This window comes from Thalassophryne amazonica, chromosome 7, assembly GCF_902500255.1.
Source record: "Thalassophryne amazonica chromosome 7, fThaAma1.1, whole genome shotgun sequence".
Lineage (NCBI taxonomy): Eukaryota > Metazoa > Chordata > Actinopteri > Batrachoidiformes > Batrachoididae > Thalassophryne > Thalassophryne amazonica.
Window position 1 is genome coordinate 17,425,709 of NC_047109.1, and position 20,996 is coordinate 17,446,704.

Here is a 20,996-nt window from a genome sequence, read left to right on the forward strand (position 1 = left end):
GGGTAATTTTGGGGTGCTGAATCCAAATCCGAGCTCAGATTTCCTCTTATCACATCATGTTTTTTGCAATCTGCATGTTTCTTATGCAAAGGTTGCTCATTCAGTCACGAGTTTGACAGCACTAATTATGCGCAAAGCATAGTTTTTAAACCAGGTTCAGTGTTTCATGCAAGAAATATGTTTTCATATCTCAAAAACATGATGCGATTGGCAAAAACTAACACCAGATTCGAATTCAGCGCCCCAAATGACCCCAAATCTGTTGAAAAACTCCATGCAAGAAAAACTGTGCTGACTATTGCAGCTATATGTCATAGTGAGGCAGCACAGTGGCTTACTGGTTAGCACTGTCACCTCACAGCAAGAAGGTCATGGGATCCGAGCATGTGAGAAGTAAAAAAAGAAAAATTTTTAAAATGGCAGAGAGTCAAGAGGGGCGTAGTCAGGCCCAATAAGGCAAACAAGCTGTTCAATTGCCTGGGGCCCCGGCAACAACTGCTTATGAATTTTATGCAACGACAAACTGTGTGAGCGCCCCTTTAAATTCTGTGACAGTCAGTGCAGGAAACTGCAACTACACTGTTATTCAAATCCCCATCAAGGAGGCCCCTCCCACAGTATCCAGCCACGTGATGTAGCTCTTCTTGGTGGGTGAGGTGTTAAAGTCGGGAGCACAGTTGATTAGACAGGATTAGACTGAACGTTAATGATCCCTTGGGAAGACTCCCTCAGGGAAATTGAGGTTCCAGCAGCGTTGTATAGCAGCACACAGGGTAAGAAGCACACAGAGTATCAAACATGAAAGTAAAAAAGAGAAATGGTTTGCAAATATTAATTTAAGTACACAATATAAATACCAGACATACTGATCAATACTGGTTTACTGGTACTACTGTTCCTCTCATTCCCAACCTCAGAGTCAAGACACTGGCAAAATATAATACTTAAGCAATGATGAAGCGAAGTTATGTGTCAGGAGATCAATTCATCTCTCCACACTTTTCCAAACTATGTAGCCACCTGCCTCTTTAACATAATGACATTTTCAGTGAGAAGCTGCTGGATCTGTACAGTCATTTAAGCGTTGTCTTGCATTTCCTCCTAACACTCCCTGTGTCAGTGACCTCGGGTGAGAGGAGCTTTGAAGCTCTGAAGCTGATAAAAACGTACATGAGGTCCATCATGGGCCCAGAGAGGCTCATTGACTGGCACTTACTGAGCGTGATGCTTTGCCTTTGGACATGAAAGACATTGTGGTTGCCTTTGCTGAAGGCGTGCAAACAGCAGTTTTAGATATTTTGCGCATCATGGCCTTATGTGTATGTACTTTAATTTTTGTTGCATTTTAAAATTACTATGCAGCTTGCACCATTTATAGGTTGTTTGTGAGGAATGTGTGATTTTTTTTTTTTTTTGCATAGGATGGTGTTGGGAAAGTGAATGCACGGACCCACGTTAGGGGGCGTAAATGAGCGTTCAATAGGATACGAATAAATCACAATTTATTATGCAAAGGTGCAAACAGGGTTTCAAATATGCAAAGTCCAATTTAGTAATAATGGTGACACGTGGGCAGGTCCGAGGGTAGGAGACGCCTATCCAGAGAAGAGCCAGGACCCACGTAATCGCACAGCCAGCCGGAGGTCTGCAATCCACCAGAACCGCCAAGACCTGAAACCCCAGGTGGCCACCGTTCAAGGTTGTCGGAAAGGTACTGCTGGCAGGAGCAAAAACAGATTAACGTGGGTGTGTGTACACCCAGCAAACAGTCAGCAAACACAGTAATCCTCCTGCGGGAAAAATCCAATAACTCCCAGAGTGCAGAGGAAAACGTGCAGTGTCAATTGTTATACTTAGTAAATAAGAAGTGAGGAGTGGAGACGCCAACTCCTCCAAACTTCCAACAAACCCAGCCACAAGCTGCAAGTATACAAATCACAACTGCAAAGACTTCAGTAACAATGAATGTGCGTACGGCACAAAAGGCTGAGTTGGGTTACCTGTGAGGTAAGCTGATAACTCGGCAGAGTTATGGTGTCTCTCCCAGGCTTTTATGGTGTGGATGATGATGATGAAAAACAGCTGACAGCCTAACCGTGCGTACCTGGTGGTGTCAAAAGAGGCCAACAGGCCAGTGCGCCCTCTTCAGGGCAAAAAGGTGCCCACATGGCAGGGCACCATCTGGTGGTGGGCCAGCAGTACCTACTCTTCAGCGGCCCACACAACAGGATGGCAGTGTTTTGTTACCTCCGCCAAGGAGGTTATGTTTTCGGTCACGTTTGTTTGTTTATCTGTCAGCAGGATAACTCAAAACGTTTTGAACGGATTTTGATGAAATTTTGTGGAGTGGTTGGAAATGACAAGAGGAACAAGTGATTACATTTTAGTGGTGATCCGGATCACGATCCGGATCCAGGAATTTTTTTAAAGGATTCTTCACCATTGCGGGATAGGGGGAATTTTGACATTCTAGTTTCTAACTCCACAAAAACAAGGCAGAAAGGATTGAAAAAAATTAAGGTGTAACATAGTCAAATGTTCTATCAAACAACAAAGTTTGGTGATGATCGGATCTGAATTCCGGATCTGGTGATCCAGAATATGCAAAAATATAGGGAAAATAGAAAATGTGTCAGTGTGAGTTGACAAATGAAGCTAGAGATGCACAACTAACACCAAATTGTAGCTGAATCTGTACTGATTCAGTAAGGTGTCATCAGATTTGATGTAGCTTCAAATGTTATGGAGCTAGATCCAGAAGAAAACCGCCATTACAGAAAAATCGTTTTTATACAATAACTTTTGAACTAATAAAGACATAAAAGTGATTCCAAGTTCTAGTGGTATGTTTTCATGGTCAAGGATGTCAAATATAAAGTAAAGAAAAGTGTATGTATCATAGTTTTGGTTGTAACACTGAATTGTTGAATAGATCACTGTGCCAAGGAGGGAATCTCTTTAGGGTCAGTGACCCTATGGCCTTGGCGGAGGTTTGCACTCTCTGAGTGCATCTAGTTTTTAATGTTAACAGTTAAATATTGCTTTTGTTAATAACGTATTTTTAATAACATTTTTGTTTTATTTTATTTTTAATGTTTATTTATCAGGGCTCAATAGCAGGGGTGGTGGCCAAGTGGTTAGTGCACTTGGTTTCAAATCCCACCCCTGCCACATTTCTCCATGTGAAGTGGAGTTGTGTCAGGAAGGGCATCCGGCGTAAAACCTGTGCCAATTCAACATGCAGATCCACCTTGGATTTACTGTGGCGACCCCGAGTGCAAACAAGGGAGCAGCCGAAGGGAGTTATTTATCAGGGACAATAATACAACATTGCCACAAAAACATGGAAAATGTGATGTATAAAAGATGTCTAGCTTCAGCTAATTTGCAGTCTTTGGTCTTTGGTTAGTAAAACCCACCAAATAAATAACACAACGCAATGATACAAACACAGTGAATAATACAATGAATAATTATTGTATTGTATTATACTGCAATTGTAGATTAAAGATTAAAACACTGTTGTGTGGGCCGCTGAAGAGGAGGTACTGCTGGCTCACCACCACCGGATGGCGCCCTGCTTGGAGTGCGGGCTTCAAGCACAAGAGGGCGCCAGAACCACTGGGAGTGACAGCCGTCAATCATCCTCAACACCAGCTGTCACTCATCATCTCATCATCACCATCACCATAAAGGCCGGGTGGCGACTCCACCTCCTCGCCGAGAAATCTCCTACGATACAAGGTAATCTCTCTGCTGACTTATACGTCAAATAATAATCTGATCTGTTTTGCAGCTGTTATTTCCTGGTGGTATTCCTTGACTGGATTTTCGGAGCTGCACGTGTGTATGATTGGAGGTGGAGGCTCTCCCTCCACAAGAATCAATAATCAAGGTTGCTGGGTGTGAGGATTCACACTCACTACCTTCTGTTTTTTCTGCCAGCAGTACCAGGGCCGACAACGGAGGACAGAGACCACCTGGGGACTCGGGGCTTGGCGGCTTCAGTGTTCTTCAGGCCGTTGGTGGTAGAAGCGGTGTGGGTCCCGGCTCTTCGTTCATCTGAGGTCTCCTATCTTCGAGCCTGCCCGCAATCCTCTTGTGTATGATTGGCAGTACCTTTGTTTATTTTACGTTGTGTTCTTGTGCAACATTAAATTGTTACTCCTTCCCTTATCCATTGTCCGTTCATTAGCGCCCCCTGTTGTGGGTCCGTGTTACGACACCTTCCCAACAGGATTTCTCGGCCATTCGTCATGGATCCCGAGGGGCGTCAACCACAGCTTGAACAGCCAATGGGAGAACAGGGAGCGCAGGCGTCAGCAGGAGGCGTGGTAAGTGATCTGCAGCAAATCCTTACCGCTTTCACTGCAAGCCTCAATCAGAGGATGGAGGCTCTCACCGCCAGAGTGGAAGCACGCGAGTCAAGCGTCGCTGCAGTGTCTCCTCCTGCTGGTCCGGGGCCTAATGTAGATGTTCCACTGGCCGTTCAACTACCCCCCCCACCGTCCCCTGAAGCTTACATAAGTCCTCCTGAACCGTACGGAGGCTGTGTGGAGACGTGCGCAGACTTCTTGATGCAGTGTTCGCTCGTTTTTGCACAGCGTCCAGTCATGTACGCGGCAGACGCCACCCGGGTGGCTTATGTAATTAATCTGCTTCGAGGTGAGGCACGCGCTTGGGCTACAGCGCTCTGGGAACAGCAGTCATGGCTTCTGACGTCATACGCTGGGTTTATACGGGAATTCAAACAGGTGTTTGATCATCCCAACAGAGGCGAGACCGCCTCGACCGTGCTGCTGTCACTGAGACAGGGGCGTCGGAGCGCGGCCGATTACGCTGTCGACTTCCGCATCGCGGCTGCGAGGTCGGGTTGGAATGACGTCGCGCTCCGCGCCGCCTTCATAAGCGGACTGTCTCCAGTACTGAAGGAGCATTTACTGGCTAAGGACGAACCGCAGACTTTCGACGGGCTTGTCACTCTGGTTATACGCTTAGACAACCGTTTGAATGAACACCGTCGGGAGCAGGCCGGGGGGCGTGGCCGGGCACAAGCCGTCCCTCTCTCTTCCGGGTCTGACGGGGTGACGTCGTCCTCACGCTCCATTGCCGGTGGGCTCCGTGTGGCAACAGCTCCCCCTGCTGACGAAGCTATGGACACGAGCAGGGCTAAAGTGAGATCAGATATTAAACAAAGGAGACTGGCCCGCGGGGAATGTTTTTACTGTGGCTCATGTGAGCACCTGTTAAAAGACTGCCCCAAACGGTCAAACACCAACGCCCGTCCTTAGACACTGGGCTAAGGGTGGGCCATAACATGTGCACGGGAAGTTCCCGCAAATCAGCACGAATCCCAGTGGTAATCCTGAGTGGGGATTTAACCCTTCACGCCCCAGCACTGGTGGACACGGGGTCCGAAGGGAATCTGTTGGATAGCAGATGGGCAAAGGAAGTGGGGCTCCCCCTAGTGGCTCTGCCTTCGCCCTTGAAGGTACGGGCACTAGATGGCACTCTACTCCCGCTAATCACACACCGGACCCAGCCTGTGACCTTGGTTGTGTCTGGGAATCACCGGGAGGAGATAGTGTTTTACGTGACATCTTCTACCTCCCGAGTGATTTTGGGTTTTCCTTGGATGGTGAAGCACAATCCCCGGATCGATTGGCCGTCTGGGGTCGTGGTGCAGTGGAGCGAAACCTGCCACCGGGAGTGTTTAGGATCCTCGGTTCCCCCCGGAATGACGGCTAAGGAGGAGGTTAAACCCCTCCCAATCTGACGGCGGTGCCAGGGGAGTACCATGATCTGGCTGACGTCTTCAGCACAGATCTGGCGCTCGCCCTTCCACCACACCGACCGTACGATTGTGCCATCGATTTGGTTCCGGGCAGTGAGTTCCCGTCCAGTAGGCTGTACAATCTCTCACGTCCGGAACGCGAATCAATGGAAACCTACATCCGGGACTCCTTGGCCGCCGGGTTGATCCGGAACTCCACCTCCCCGATGGGTGCTGGTTTCTTTTTTGTGGGCAAGAAAGACGGCGGACTTCGTCCATGCATCGATTACAGGGGATTGAACGAGATCACGGTTCGCAATCGATACCCATTGCCCCTCTTGGATTCGGTGTTCACACCCCTGCATGGAGCCAAAATATTCACCAAACTCGATCTTAGGAATGCGTACCATCTAGTTCGGATCCGGAAGGGAGATGAATGGAAGACGGCATTTAACACCCCGTTGGGTCATTTTGAGTACCTGGTCATGCCGTTCGGTCTCACTAACGCCCCCGCGACGTTCCAAGCCTTGGTTAATGACGTCCTGCGGGACTTCCTGCACCGGTTTGTCTTCGTGTATCTGGATGATATACTCATCTTTTCCCCGGATCCTGAGACCCATGTCCGGCATGTACGTCAGGTCCTACAGCGGTTGTTAGAAAACCGGCTGTTTGTGAAGGGCGAGAAGTGTGAGTTTCACCGCACGTCTCTGTCCTTCTTGGGGTTTATCATCTCCTCCAACTCCGTCGCCCCGGATCCGGCCAAGGTTGCGGCGGTGAGGGATTGGCCCCAACCAACGAGCCGTAGGAAGCTGCAACAGTTCCTCAGCTTCGCAAACTTCTACAGGAGGTTCATTAAGGGTTACAGTCAGGTCGTTAGCCCCCTGACCGCCCTGACCTCCACCAAAGTCCCCTTCACCTGGTCGGACCGGTGCGAGGCCGCGTTTAGGGAGTTGAAACGCCGGTTTTCATCTGCTCCAGTTCTGGTGCAGCCTGATCCTACTCGCCAGTTTGTAGTAGAGGTGGACGCCTCAGACTCAGGAATAGGAGCCGTGCTGTCCCAGAGCGGGAGTCCGATAAGGTTCTCCATCCTTGTGCCTACTTTTCCCGCAGGTTGACCCCCGCTGAACGGAACTATGACGTGGGCAATCGAGAACTCCTCGCGGTGAAGGAGGCTCTAGAAGAGTGGAGACACCTGTTGGAGGGGGGCTACGGGGCCTTTTCACGGTTTTTACGGACCACCGGAACCTGGAGTACATCCGGACCGCCAAGCGGCTGAACCCAGGCAAGCCCGCTGGTCCCTGTTCTTCGCGCGCTTGACTTCCGGATCACCTACCGCCCCGGGACCAAAAATCAACGATCTGATGCATTGTCCCGGGTGCACGAAGAGGAAGCCAAGGTCGGGTTGTCGGACCCCATCGACACCATCCTTCCCGAGTCCACTGTCGTGGCTACCCTCACCTGGGACGTGGAGGAGATCGTCCGGGAGGCCCAGACTAAGAACCCGGACCCGGGAAACGGTCCGAAGAATAGACTCTACGTTCCACCAGAGGCTAGGGCTGCCGTCTGGACTACTGCCACGGATCCAAGCTCTCCTGTCATCCTGGAGTGCGTAGGGGCCGTGGCAGTAGTCCAGCAGCGCTTCTGGTGGGCGTCACTGGAAGCCGACGTCCGGGACTACGTCCAGGCCTGCACCACCTGTGCCAGGGGCAAGGCGGACCATCGCAAGACCAGGGGTCTCCTCCAACCCCTGCCTGTGCCTCATCGCCCCTGGTCCCACATCGGTCTGGACTTCGTCACGGGCCTCCCGCCGTCCCAGGGCAACACCGCCATACTGACGATAGTGGACCGGTTCTCCAAGGCGGCCCACTTCGTGGCCCTCACGAAGCTCCCAACGGCCCAGGAGACGGCAGACCTCCTGGTTCACCACGTCGTGCGTCTGCATGGGATACCGTCGGACATCGTCTCGGATCGTGGTCCCCAGTTTTCCTCGCAGGTCTGGAGGAGTTTTTGTAAGGAACTGGGGGCCACCGTGCGTCTCTCGTCCGGGGTACCACCCACAGACGAACGGCCAGGCAGAGCGGGCGAACCAGGACTTGAACAGGCTCTTCGTTGTGTCACCTCCGCTCACCCGGCGGCCTGGAGTAACCATCTGGCCTGGATCGAGTACGCTCACAAACAGCCAAGTATCCTCTGCCACCGGCCTCTCCCCCTTTGAAGCGTGTCTGGGCTACCAGCCCCCGTTGTTCCCACTTGTGGAGGGAAGAGGTCGGGGGTACCCTCGGTCCAGGCCCACCTGCGGATGGTGCCGCCGGGTGTGGCGGGCCGCCCGCTCTGCCCTGGTGCAGGCCCGGACGAGGGCCAAGGCCCATGCAGACCGCCGGCGGTTCCCCGGCCCCTACATACCAACCAGGGCAGGAGGTGTGGCTATCCACCAAAGATATCCCGCTCCAGGTGACCTCCCACAAACTCAAGGACCGCTTCATCGGGCCATTCCCCATCGCCAAGATCCTCAGTCCGGCCGCAGTGAAGCTAACTCTCCCGGCTTCACTGCGGATCCATCCGGTTTTTCATGTTTCCAAACTCAAGCCATACCACACCTCACCGCTCTGTTCCCCCGGACCCGACCCACCTCCTGCCCGGATCATCGACGGGGAGCCGGCATGGACCGTTCGTCGGCTCCTGGACGTCCGTCGGATGGGTCGGGCTTTCAGTACTTGGTGGACTGGGAGGGTTACGGACCCGAGGAACGCTCCTGGGTGAAGAGGAGCTTCATCCTGGACCCGGCCCTTTTGGTCGATTTCTACCACCGACACCCAGACAAGCCTGGTCGGGCGCCAGGAGGCGCCCGTTGAGGGGGGGGTCCTGTTGTGTGGGCCGCTGAAGAGGAGGTACTGCTGGCTCACCACCACCGGATGGCGCCCTGCTTGGAGTGCGGGCTTCAAGCACAAGAGGGCGCCAGAACCACTGGGAGTGACAGCCGTCAATCATCCTCAACACCAGCTGTCACTCATCATATCACCATCACCATAAAGGCCGGGTGGCGACTCCACCTCCTCGCCGAGAAATCTCCTACGATACAAGGTAATCTCTCTGCTGACTTATACGTCAAATAATAATCTGATCTGTTTTGCAGCTGTTTTTTCCTGGTGGTATTTCCTTGACTGGATTTTCGGAGCTGCACGTGTGTATGATTGGAGGTGGAGGTTCTCCCTCCACAAGAATCAATAATCAAGGTTGCTGGGTGTGAGGATTCACACTCACTACCTTCTGTTTTTTCTGCCAGCAGTACCAGGGCCGACAACGGAGGACAGAGACCACCTGGGGACTCGGGGCTTGGCGGCTTCAGTGTTCTTCAGGCCGTTGGTGGTAGAAGCGGTGTGGGTCCCGGCTCTTCGTTCATCTGAGGTCTCCTATCTTCGAGCCTGCCCGCAATCCTCTTGTGTGTGATTGGCAGTACCTTTGTTTATTTTACGTTGTGTTCTTGTGCAACATTAAATTGTTACTCCTTCCCTTATCCATTGTCCGTTCATTAGCGCCCCCTGTTGTGGGTCCGTGTTACGACACCTTCCCAACAAACACAAGCTAAATTTAACATTAAATATTAGTAAAATGGTACTGCAATGAAAATGTTCACATTTCTGTTGCTGCTTAAGTCAATGATGCTTCAGTTCTGTTTGAGATTTAATTTCTAATGGTAAAGAATTCCATAGCTGTGTGTCTTGCACTGAGAGGGATAATTGGCCAAATGTTGTCCTGCACCTTTGGATTTTACACTTTTGATTGGTTGTGCTCCTTGTCACTGTCCCATTGAGGAGGCAAGAGTGTCAAAGCCATTAAATCTTTCATTATGAATAATCTGCTCCGTTTGTTTATATTGATTCAATATAAAGTTTGCCTGAACCTTAACTGAAATAAAGCAGGTGACTTGATTACATCATCAAAAAATCAGTTTGTTTGGTTGACTCAGAGTATGACCTGTGGGAGCTTGTGTACCACTGGTGGTATAGTATAGTTTTAGAATGAGTCACCTTAATATCAGAAAAAAATTACCCCTCTTAAGAAATTTTTCAGGATCCACCACTGTGTAGTGTAGTATCATCATCATCATCATCTTATTATTATTATTATCATTTTTAATTCCTTAATATTGTTATTCGCTTTTCTTTTTTGTTTTAGTAAACTGTATTTATATTTTAGGTTTTAGTTTATATCTTTGTTTATATTTTTGGTTTCAATAAAACATTTTAGTTTTATACATTCATACATGTTTCGGCTTTGCTTTTTTAATTCAGTGTTCAAACACACACACACACACACACACATTGTCAAGATCTGAAAATGGAATAGATGTCGGAATACATTTCTACACATATAACAAAATATCACATAAACCCACAGAGGTTTCTTCCTGAATAAAACTGTCACAGCTACACGTCAATTCAATAAGCCAATAATCCGGTTGAGGTCATTCACTTTATTCCGGAGACATTCAGGACCACAGTTGTGTTGTGGGCACTGTGATCTTTTATTTTGAAAGAAAAAAATCTACCGGATGTAGTTTTATGTGCCGTTGAAAGCTGAATATGAGGAAACAGGAGTTTCTAGCAGTACTGTGACTATATGTCACACTTTTCCCTGGTCCTCTGGTTGTCCTTCTCATATGGCAGCAGTGAGGGGAAAATTTCCGTGCTCGTGGCTGCTGCTGTGGCTCTTTATCCGGCTGTCAGAGACTGAAAACGTCCGGTAAGACTGCATCTTTTTTTTCCGTGGAAGCTAACGGCTAATGTTAGCCCGTTAGCCGAGGAAGAACTTTGTTCGTTCATTTCTGCCTTAAGTTGTTTCTCTTTAGTTTAAGCGTTCTGTTAAACAAGTGGCGTCGAGTAAGCTAAATTAATTAAAAAACATAAAACAAAAACAACTAATAGTGACATTAACACTGTTGTTGTTAAAATTTGGATTTTAATCACTTTCGTTTTAGTTACAGCACGTTAGGCTTAACTCAATCAAATATATTCCTTATTAATTTTAAATTGTCATTTATTATATATACAGGGAGAGAGGCTTATAATGCCTCCCCATAGATCAAAGTGAATTTTTCAGGTGACTTATTTTCTGCACAACTCTCAAAACTCCAGTGATGGCTAAATTACAGTCTGAAAAACGTCAGATGTTTGAGAGGATTGTCAGCCAAATTTGGGCCTTTTCCTTTGATAACAAAACTACAAGGATTTCTAGATTCTCTAAAGTTTAAAGTAAAAAACTTTATGACGTTTTTGGTTAGACATGTGGGCCACACGATGGCGCTGGTTTACAAAATAAACTGAATTCAAGATTATGATGGTGGAAAGTTTCCAATACTTCACAGGAAAATGCCTCATCTGTCTGTTTTAGCCATTTCCTTTTTAGTGTTTTCTCTGCCCCAAAATGCTGATTTTCGAAAATGGTCTCCAGAGCAGATCAAAAACTGGTGGAGTGGTTTCGGTGACTTTTGGTAAACTATACAGCTCCACTAACAGCTTTTTTAAATATCAGCTTTAGCGATAAATCCTGCACCTGGCAGAAAGCATGGTGCAGACCCTGCTTTTTTGAGCGGGCCTAGGCCTTTGTGCACGCTGCTGCCACCAAGCACAGGTTCTTTCAGGGCAAATCCAAAACTGCCATTGTTGATGTCAGTTTTGGATTTGCCCTGAAAGAACCTTTGCTGGGTGGGATAATTTTGTTCAGGAACAAAAGCAAATGTCTCAGAATTCTCTGCTACAGCTGAGCGAGCACAAACCGCATGCGTTAGGACACTGGTCAGTGTGGTGAAGAAGGTTGCTTGCACACTGATGAACTATGGAAAAAATGCCAACATGTTTGGATTATCAAGGCAAGTTGTTTCAGAAGTATTCAATCAATTGACCAAGGCAATCTCAGTGCATCTCAGCCTGCAGTATATCAAGGTCCCACGGACAGAGACAGATGTCATAGAGCTCATGGTGTAATTTTACACAGCGCATGGTGTGCCACAGTGTCCGTGAGCTCTGGAAGGCACATACATTGTCCACTGAAGAGGTAAATGTTTTTAAATGTTCAATCTTCATGTGATTATGAACACATTTTTGATGTTGTAATACAGTGCCCGGAAAGTGTATATGATGCAAGAGTGTTGGCAAATTCAGCTCTGAATAAGGTCTTGAAGGAAGAAAACAATTCCGCCATGTCATCATGTGCTGGTTGAAGGGGAGGAGCCTATTTGGTCTTTCAATTTGGAGACCCACATATTTTCTTTTACTGTACCTGATGGAGTACACAGGTGGTGGAGCAAGCCCACAGGAACAGTATTTTGGACTGTCCCTGATGCAAACCCAGAATAGTGATGGCGTGCCTTCGGTCACCTGAAAGCAGGCTTTGGCGCATTATGGCAGCCAATAGACATAAATCTTGATGACCTGCCCCTCGTTATATACCCTGACTTCATGCTGAACTGACTTGGTGAACAAAGAGTTGCTACAACCGTTCGGTATGATGGAGACTTCCAGCTGTGCATACAGTCCAACAAATCCAGCACAGATTGTGATGAGACCTAAAGGATGTGTACTCTACCATTATTTAGACCCCTGATTTCAGACAGATTTTTTTTTTTGTTTGTTTTTGTTTTGGTGGGGAGGGGTTTTCGTCAGGACCTGAGAACGATAAAACTGACCAGAATTTTTTCTTTTATAGTTTTTTAACATACAATGAAGCTGTAATACTGCTTATGCATTTGTCATTCATGCAGTGCATCAACATAACAATCTACACATAATAGTTTTGATTAGTTCTTTTACCCCTATTTTAGTTGTTTGAATTGTATGTTATTGTTGTTTTATCTTTATTTATTTTATTTTTTTGCCTCATTGCGGTTAGTTGTAATCAAATCTCATGTATGTTGTGTTGCTTTGTGTTTATGTGTTATATTGTTGCAGTTCTCAGAATGGATGGTCGCCCAACTGAGTTGGGACCTCTCTTTTGGACACTGCTCTTGTGACACGTTATACAAATAAACTTAAATTTTCTGTGTCTGATGTATGGAGGAATGAAACAAATCAGACTGTCAAACAATATGAAGTAGGAAATACAGGCCATTAGTAAATGTACTTTGTCAGAATTATGTTCGCTGTAAACATCCACAATATATGGCCAATGAAGCAGTCGGTTCATCATTTACATGGGCATTTTCTGTTAAACTTATGGCCCAGTCACACGGCATACAACGATTTGAAGGGGGAAAAGTAAAAAAGTCACAATTTGTTGAGAAAAGGTGGACGAAAGCAACGAGCAAGAGTGCAAAAGGGACGAAAGAGGAACTAAACAAAACTGAACATTGATCTTGACGCTTTAAACATAACGTGCCTGGAGTGTGTGTGTCTGCATCTATGAGTTCCAGGACTCGGCGCTGGGACGGAGCTCATAGCGCCTGAGTCCTGGAGAAACTGCAAACAGAAGCTGTGGAGATCTGTGTGCACGTCACTGAACCCATCTGCTCTGGTTCCTCATCCAGAACAAAAGAGGGATCATCTCCTCATCATCAGTATTCACACTGTCAGAGGACATGCTGCGCGCTACGTCTTGCTCCAATTAAAAAAAACAAAAAAAAACAACTTCTTTTTAAAGCTATTAATTATTTTAAAATTCATTTTAAAGCTATTAATTGGCTTTGCACCTTCCTATTTGTCTGAAATTTTAACTTTCCGCACTTAAAGAACATTACGGGCATCTGGACAGTTTTACTAAGATGTTCTGGGGTCAAAATACAAACTCTGGGGTGATTGTGCTTTTGCAGTAGCTGAACCCAGACTGTGGAGCAAGTTGCCTCCTGATTTACGCACCATTTCTGACCCAGCAGTTTTTAATAAAGCTCAGGACTTATATATTTAAACTGACTTTTAACACCTAGTGGTGCTCTGACACATTTTGTTTTTATGGGCCACTTTATCTCTCGTATCTTTGTTTAATTTTTGTGAATTCTTTATTTTTGATTTACTGTAAAGCACTTTGGACACCATCTGGCTGCTGTAAAGGGCTGTAGAAATAAATGTGTGTGTGTGTGTGTGTACGAGGGCTGTCAATAAAGTAACGGTCCTTTTTATTTTTTTCAAAAACTATATGGATTTCATTCATATGTTTTTACGTCAGACATGCTTGAACCCTCGTGCGCATGCGAGAGTTTTTCCACGCCTGTCGGTGACGTCATTCGCCTGTGAGCACTCCTTGTGGGAGGAGTCGTCCAGCCCCTCGTCGGAATTCCTTTGTCTGAGAAGTTGCTGAGAGACTGGCGCGTTCTTTGATCAAAATTTTTTCTAAACCTGTGAGACACATCGAAGTGGACACGGTTCGAAAAATTAAGCTGGTTTTCAGTGAAAATTTTAACAGCTGATGAGAGATTTTGAGGTGATTCTGTCGCTTTAAGGACTTTTCACGGTGCGAGACGTCGTGCAGCGCTCTCAGGCGGCGTCATCAGCCTGTTCAAGCTGAAAACCTCCACATTTCAGGCTCTATTGATCCAGGACGTCGTGAGAGAACAGAGAAGTTTCAGAAGAAGTCGGTTTCAGCATTTTATCCGGATATTCCACTGTTAAAGGAGATTTTTTTAATGAAAGACGTGCGGACGGATCCGCGCGTCGGGACGCAGCCGACGCGGTGCGGCGGCACAGGAAAAACACCTCCGTGTTGATAACCATTTGTAAAATCCAGGCGGCTTTTGATGGCTTTCAGTGGAGTGAGTATATGAGAAATTGTTTAACAGGCAGGACATGTTCCAACTTGTCCTTAAGGCTTTCAACAGAGGTGTTTTTCCTGTGGCGGAGCGTCACGGCGGCTGCGTCCCGACGCGCGGACCCGTCCGCACGTCTTTCATTAAAAAAATCTCCTTTAACAATGGAATATCCGGATAAAATGCTGAAACGGACTTCTTCTGAAACTTCTCTGTTCTCTCACGACGTCCTGGATCAATAGAGCCTGAAATGTGGAGGTTTTCAGCTTGAACAGGCTGATGACGCCGCCTGAGAGCGCTGCGCGACGTCTCGCACCGTGAAAAGTCCTTAAAGCGACAGAATCACCTCAAAATCTCTCATCAGCCGTTAAAATTTTCACTGAAAACCAGATTAATTTTTCGAACCGTGTCCACTTCAATGTGTCTCACAGGTTTAGAAAAAATTTTGATCAAATAACGCGCCAGTCTCTCAGCAACTTCTCAGACAAAGGAATTCCGACGAGGGGCTGGACGACTCCTCCCACAAGGAGTGCTCAAAGGCGAATGACGTCACCGACAGGCGTGGAAAAACTCACGCATGCGCACGAGGGTTCAAGCATGTCTGACGTAAAACATATGAATGAAATCCATATAGTTTTTGAAAAAAATAAAAAGGACCGTAACTTTATTGACAGCCCTCGTATGTATGTATATATAGGTGTTGGTCATATAATTAGAATATCATGAAAAAGTTTCAGTAATTCCATTCAAAAAGTGAAACTTGTATATTCATTCACTCCACACAGACTGATATATTTCAAATGTTTATTTCTTTTAATTTTGATGATTATAACTGACAACTAATGAAAATCCCAAATTCAGTATCTCAGAAAATTTGAATATTGTGAAAAGCTTGAATATTGAAGACACCTAGTGGCACACTCTAATCAGCTAATTAACCCAAAACACCTGCAGAGGCCTTTAACTGGTCTCTCAGTCTAGGCATGTAGGCTACACAATCATGGGGAAGACTGCTGACTTGACATCTTGCCTGGCCTAAAGATAAAAAGGACTGGACTGCTGCTGAGTGGTCCAAAGTTATGTTCTTTGATGAAAGTAAATTTTGCATTTCCCTTGGAAATCAAGGTCCCAGAGTCTGAAGGAAGAGAGGAGAGGCACAGAATCCACGTTGCTTGAGGTTCAGTGTAAAGTTTCCACAGTCAGTGATGGTTTGGGGTGCCATGTCATCTGCTGGTGTTGGTCCACTGTGTTTTTTGAGGTCCAATGTCAATGCAGCCGTCTACCAGGAAGTTGTAGAGCACTTCATGCTTCCTGCTGCTGACCAACTTTATGGAGATGCATATTTCATTTTCCAACAGGACTTGGCACCTGCACACAGTGCCAAAGCTACCAGTACCTGGTTTAAGGACCATGGTATCCCTGTTCTTAATTGGCCAGCAAACTCGCCTGACCTTAACCCCATAGAAAATCTATGGGGTATTGTGAAGAGGAAGATGTGACATGCCAGACCCAACAAGAGCTGAAGGCCACTATCAGAGCAACCTGGGCTCTCATACCACCTGAGTAGTGCCACAGACTGATCGAGTCCATGCCACGTCGCATTGCTGCAGTAATTCAGGCAAAAGGAGCTCCAACTACATATTGAGTGCCTGTACATGCTCATACTTTTCATTTTCATACTTTTCAGTTGGCCAACATTTCTAAAAAAAAAAAAAAAATCAATTTTTGTATTGGTCTTAAGTAATATTCTAATTTACTGAGATACTGAATTTGGGATTTTCATTAGTTGTCAGTTATAATCATCAAAATTAAAAGAAATAAACATTTGAAGTATATCAGTCTGGTTGTAATGAATAAATATAATATACAAGTTTCACTTTTTAAATGAAATTTTTCTGAAATCACTTTTTATGATATTCTAATTATATAACCAACATGTATATGTATGTATATATATATATATATATATATATACACACACTTAACCCGAATTAGTTGTTTACTAGAAAATTGCATGGAAACCCCTTGCCTTAAGCCACTTTAGTTTTTACACAAGCTAAAACTAATCAGGTTAAGCTGTATTAACACACCACAGTAGTACTTGTTACTCAAATCATTAGTTCACATAAATGATTTCTCATTGGTGCAGAAAATAACTATTTTAAGTTAAACATACATAAAATATATAACAAATAACATAATAAACATTATTAATCAATACTTAAAACAATTTGCTAATATAAGTAATGTCTTTTCTTGTACTTTAATTATACCAGTTTGATTTTGAGATTATAATGCTTTGTTTCAACAAAAGTGTATGGAAGGGAAGGAATTAAAGAACATTGTGGTGAGCAGTGCGGAAGAATGAGACACTGAGCTTTTCTGCACTCTGCCGCAAGGAGGTGCGATTTTATTTTCAGCCCCAACAACACAGAAAGTGGTGGAAAGCATCAAACGCAATACACTTTTCACTTATGGTGGCAACAGAACACTTAACCAAACTTGACTACCCCAATTGAACTATTCGAAACAATAAATCAATAACACTAACCACACTATTAAACTAACATGAAATACATTAACAACACTTAAAACTCCCAAAACCCCGTACTCCCATGATGCATTGCAGCATAACAGTCCACAGTCTTAGCGACCGGCCTGGCGCTTGCTACAATACATTTAAATGTTCCAAAGACTTTTATTTAAAAAAAACATTACAAAGGAACACTTCATGAACACCTTGCCAACCAAAAGACAAGTAAAAACAGGTAAAATCTGAAGAATACTGACATGCATTAAAACTGCACTGTAAAAAATGCGACATGTTTACTAAAAAAAAAGGCAACAAAGTGACACATAATATAATTGAATAGATTTTAAGTTCTACAATTTGTTTAAAAAGTATTGAATACATTAACTAAATCTAAACAAAAAACTTATTGAATACATTAACTAAATCTAAACAAAAAACTAAGTGCATGTTAATTAAAGCAACAGTTGAAATGTGTTTGATTTAGTAATAGCATGGCAAATGATGAGTTATATTGCCCAAAAATAACTTTAGTTTAGCTAACATGTTGTCACTGGACCAGTCTTTTGGCGAAACTCATTTCCAGAAAGTTATCAACAAACAACTAGCTGGAAGCCTACATTCCACTTTCTTTAAGTCAGTGTTTCTTTCAAAAACCCACAGCGAAGTGTACACTGCATAGAGCGGAGAAAAAAAAAGAAGCAGCACTTAAACACTAAGCTAATTTCAGCATTTAGCTAACTTGTTGTCACCGAACCGTCTTTTGACCAGAAAGTTATGTGTTGCTCTCCAAGCCATGTGCAGCAGAAGCAGCAGGATGAGTGGAGTCTTCACACTGGACACGCCCACACCGGTTGCTAGGTAGAATTTCAAATGGGCCTCTCCCCTCCCTTCCAGAAACTTAAGACAAAAAGTTAACTCTGCTTGACATGATCATTGCACTGAAAATTTCGGTTGAATAGTGCAATCAGCTAATTTAGTTTGGTAATGAGAATTTTTTTTTTTTTTTTTTTTACAAAACATGAAAGAATAATTAATAACTCAGAAATTTAAGTTAAAATCTGGGTTAAGAGTGTGTATATAAAATAGCAGAAGAGCAGATGCAATTTGTGGTGCATTATCTTAAACATGTCCTTTTAATTTTGTGGATTGTGATGCTTGAGCAACTGTGTTGCTGGGTCTGGTTTGTAAGGCAGCCCTGTATTTTGCTTATTTTGACTTTTTATTGATTTTATTTATTTGGTAACATTTTTGCTTGTCACTACATGAACTAAATTGCTTTAAACTGCAGTGAAGTAGCTTCTTGCAACAGAGAAGACATACACTTTGCATGAACAAGGACATAGTTGGTCTACAGTAGATTAAAATAATTGAAAACCACTTTGTCAAATTTGAAAGTATCAAATTTTGACATTTAAAAAAAAAAAAACTTGAACAATTCATAATTTGGTGTTTTTATTATTAAAGAAATTATAAAAGATTTACATTGATCCCCACCCTTGCATTTTGAGTTGTTCAAACACTTTCATTTTGGTTAAAATGTGTTGAATAATCTTGAGGTGTGTGTGTGTGTGGATATGCTAGGTTAGTTGCTCACGTTCACCTATGTCATACATTTTTAACAATTATCTCATGGTAGATGCTAATGATGCACAAATGTCTTTTACTGTAAATACTTCTCCTCTGTGTAGAATTTCCATGGATGATGATGTTCTGCTGCCATATGCAAATGGCCATGGCCCCTCCCATTCTCATCGCCATGTCAGAGACTGTCAACCTGTCGCCCACGGCAAAGTCACCCATGAGATCTGGCCTTCCAGTAACCGCAGCGGGCTCCCGGTGGCCCAGTCTTCAGTCCTTGTGACCAGCGTACGGGGCTCGAGCTGGGTGTACGGTCAGTGATGAAGTGCCACTGAACATTTGTGATCCAAAATATCAAAAAAAAAAAAAAAAATCAACTGTAAACTATTTGTGCACAAACCCTGTTAATATTTTTAATTACTATCTTACCAGTATTGTAAGCTTGAATAAAAACAGCTAATATCTGTTCTTAAAAAATAGCAAAACCCAATTTGATTGAACAGCCATTTTATCAGTTCTTCCTGCAAGTTATGAACTTGTAATAAAATTAATACAAACAAAGCCATACCCTCCCCCATTTTTCTATCTCTGTCCTGCAGGTTCTCTGTGGTTTCCAGATACATTTCGAAATGTCCTATAAATGAGTGCCACTACAGTGTAACATTAATGTAGTTGTTGCATCCTAAGCAGTCACCTTTCCTTTCACAGAAGGACAGCATGTCTTTCCAGTGTGTTGGCATGATTCCTGTCTCCCAGATGGAAAGAAAGATTGCTTTCAGTGGCAGGTGAACAGCAACTCCACCCATCTGAAGGAGTTCGGTCCCGATTAAACAGATCTCTGCAGATTTCGCCGCTCTAAGCTGTTGCACCAACGGTGCAGTCTCGCTAAGATTTGGTGCTTCACAGCTGACTGGCAGATCTGTCACCTGAACCCTGGCACCAGAGACTGCTAATGTCTTTGCAGGAGGATCAGCTGTATATACATCTGGTCAAAGCACCCAGTCCAATGGGACACAACAGAGTCACCGTCCAGAGTTCACACTGTGAAAACCTGCTTCTCCTGTGTGTCCAGGTCATATGACGGTAGTCCACGACCCTTTGAGGACTGTGTCGGTGTTGGAGCCCGGTGGGCCAGGTGGCTGTGGGATGAAGTACAGGGGAACAGTGGAGGACACAGCCAAAGCTGCGGAGTGTCTATACGCTCAGAACGCTGGCTTCTTCGACATGGACACTGGCGAGTGTCTGGGTAACGTGGTGAGCAATGGCAGGTTGATGAAGAACAGTGGCGGTGTGCAGAACGCCCAGTTTGGCATCCGGAGGGATGGAACGCTGGTGTTTGGGTAAGTAGCCATAAAACAACAAATAATTCAGATCCTAGTCAATTATGACCTCCTCCACCCTATGTTTTTAGTTACTTTGTCCACAGAGACGGTCAAAATGAGACAGAAGACGTGAACTCGCTGTCATGTGAGCTGATAAATAACAACCAACAATGCTCCTCGTAAATGTTGCTTCTGTGATGATCTAACTGGATTGAGGGTTGTAGATGTTTTCAGTTTCTCAGTGAACTGGGTTTTGTAAACTCTGTTCAGCTGCCTACACAAACACACATGCACATGTTTTTATCTGTAAAACCATGATTAAATCAACAGAGTGCTGTTTGTTTGGTAGACATGGTCACTAATCCTAAAAATGTAGACATGATGCAACACACTGTGTGGGTGCTGTGGTCCAAACACCCACAGAAACTCAAGGTGAGGGGGGAAAAAAACAACTAATGCATTCCAAGAAAACCACTTAGTTTTCTGTTTTCAGCCTGCAGGTGTTTAAAAAATAAAAGTAGCTCCAGTTAAAATAGATCTGCAGAGAGTCAATATTTTGGTCTGGTGTGATAAAGCGGCTCAGATGTTCCAGGTAAAAGTGGAACAGCTCAACCACAGTGTCTGTGGATGAAAATGAATAGTTATCAGTAATAAATCTGAGGCTTGGAATAATTTCATTCTCATTAATATGCAAATTTATGCCTCAAAAAAATGTTAAGAAGTAATCAACTCAAACCCATGGTGCCAGTACCAAGCATGTTGTTAACAAGTAAGTTGTCCTTAAGAGCAGAGCAACTTGCAATCAGCCCTTCTTATTTTCACCAAAAGTTATCTTCTCAAATGAATAAACAGCTGAGAACTTGCTGTACATTTGAGTAGCTTTTGTCACCACCAGTGGTAGCATTTCAGGGCTTCTGGTACATACATACTCCAGTCACGGGTCATGGGGGGCTGGAGTCTACCCCAGCAGGGTAAGAGCTACACCCTGGACAGGATGCTGGGCTACCACATATAGACAGACAAACATCTACACTCTTTTGCGCACACCTACACTCA

General features: G+C 44.8%; 1 protein-coding gene across 1 annotated transcript in view; it reads left to right on the forward strand.

The window, feature by feature from the left end:
- The first annotated feature begins 10,349 nt into the window (after positions 1-10,349).
- Positions 10,350-20,996, forward strand: part of nagpa (N-acetylglucosamine-1-phosphodiester alpha-N-acetylglucosaminidase) — a 75,508-nt gene continuing 64,861 nt past the window's right edge. The window contains exons 1-3 of the mRNA XM_034173914.1: positions 10,350-10,516; positions 18,729-18,931; positions 19,691-19,958. Of these exons, the coding sequence (XP_034029805.1) occupies positions 10,434-10,516; positions 18,729-18,931; positions 19,691-19,958 (554 nt within the window). The 5' untranslated portion in view covers positions 10,350-10,433. The remainder of the gene's footprint in view (positions 10,517-18,728; positions 18,932-19,690; positions 19,959-20,996) is intronic.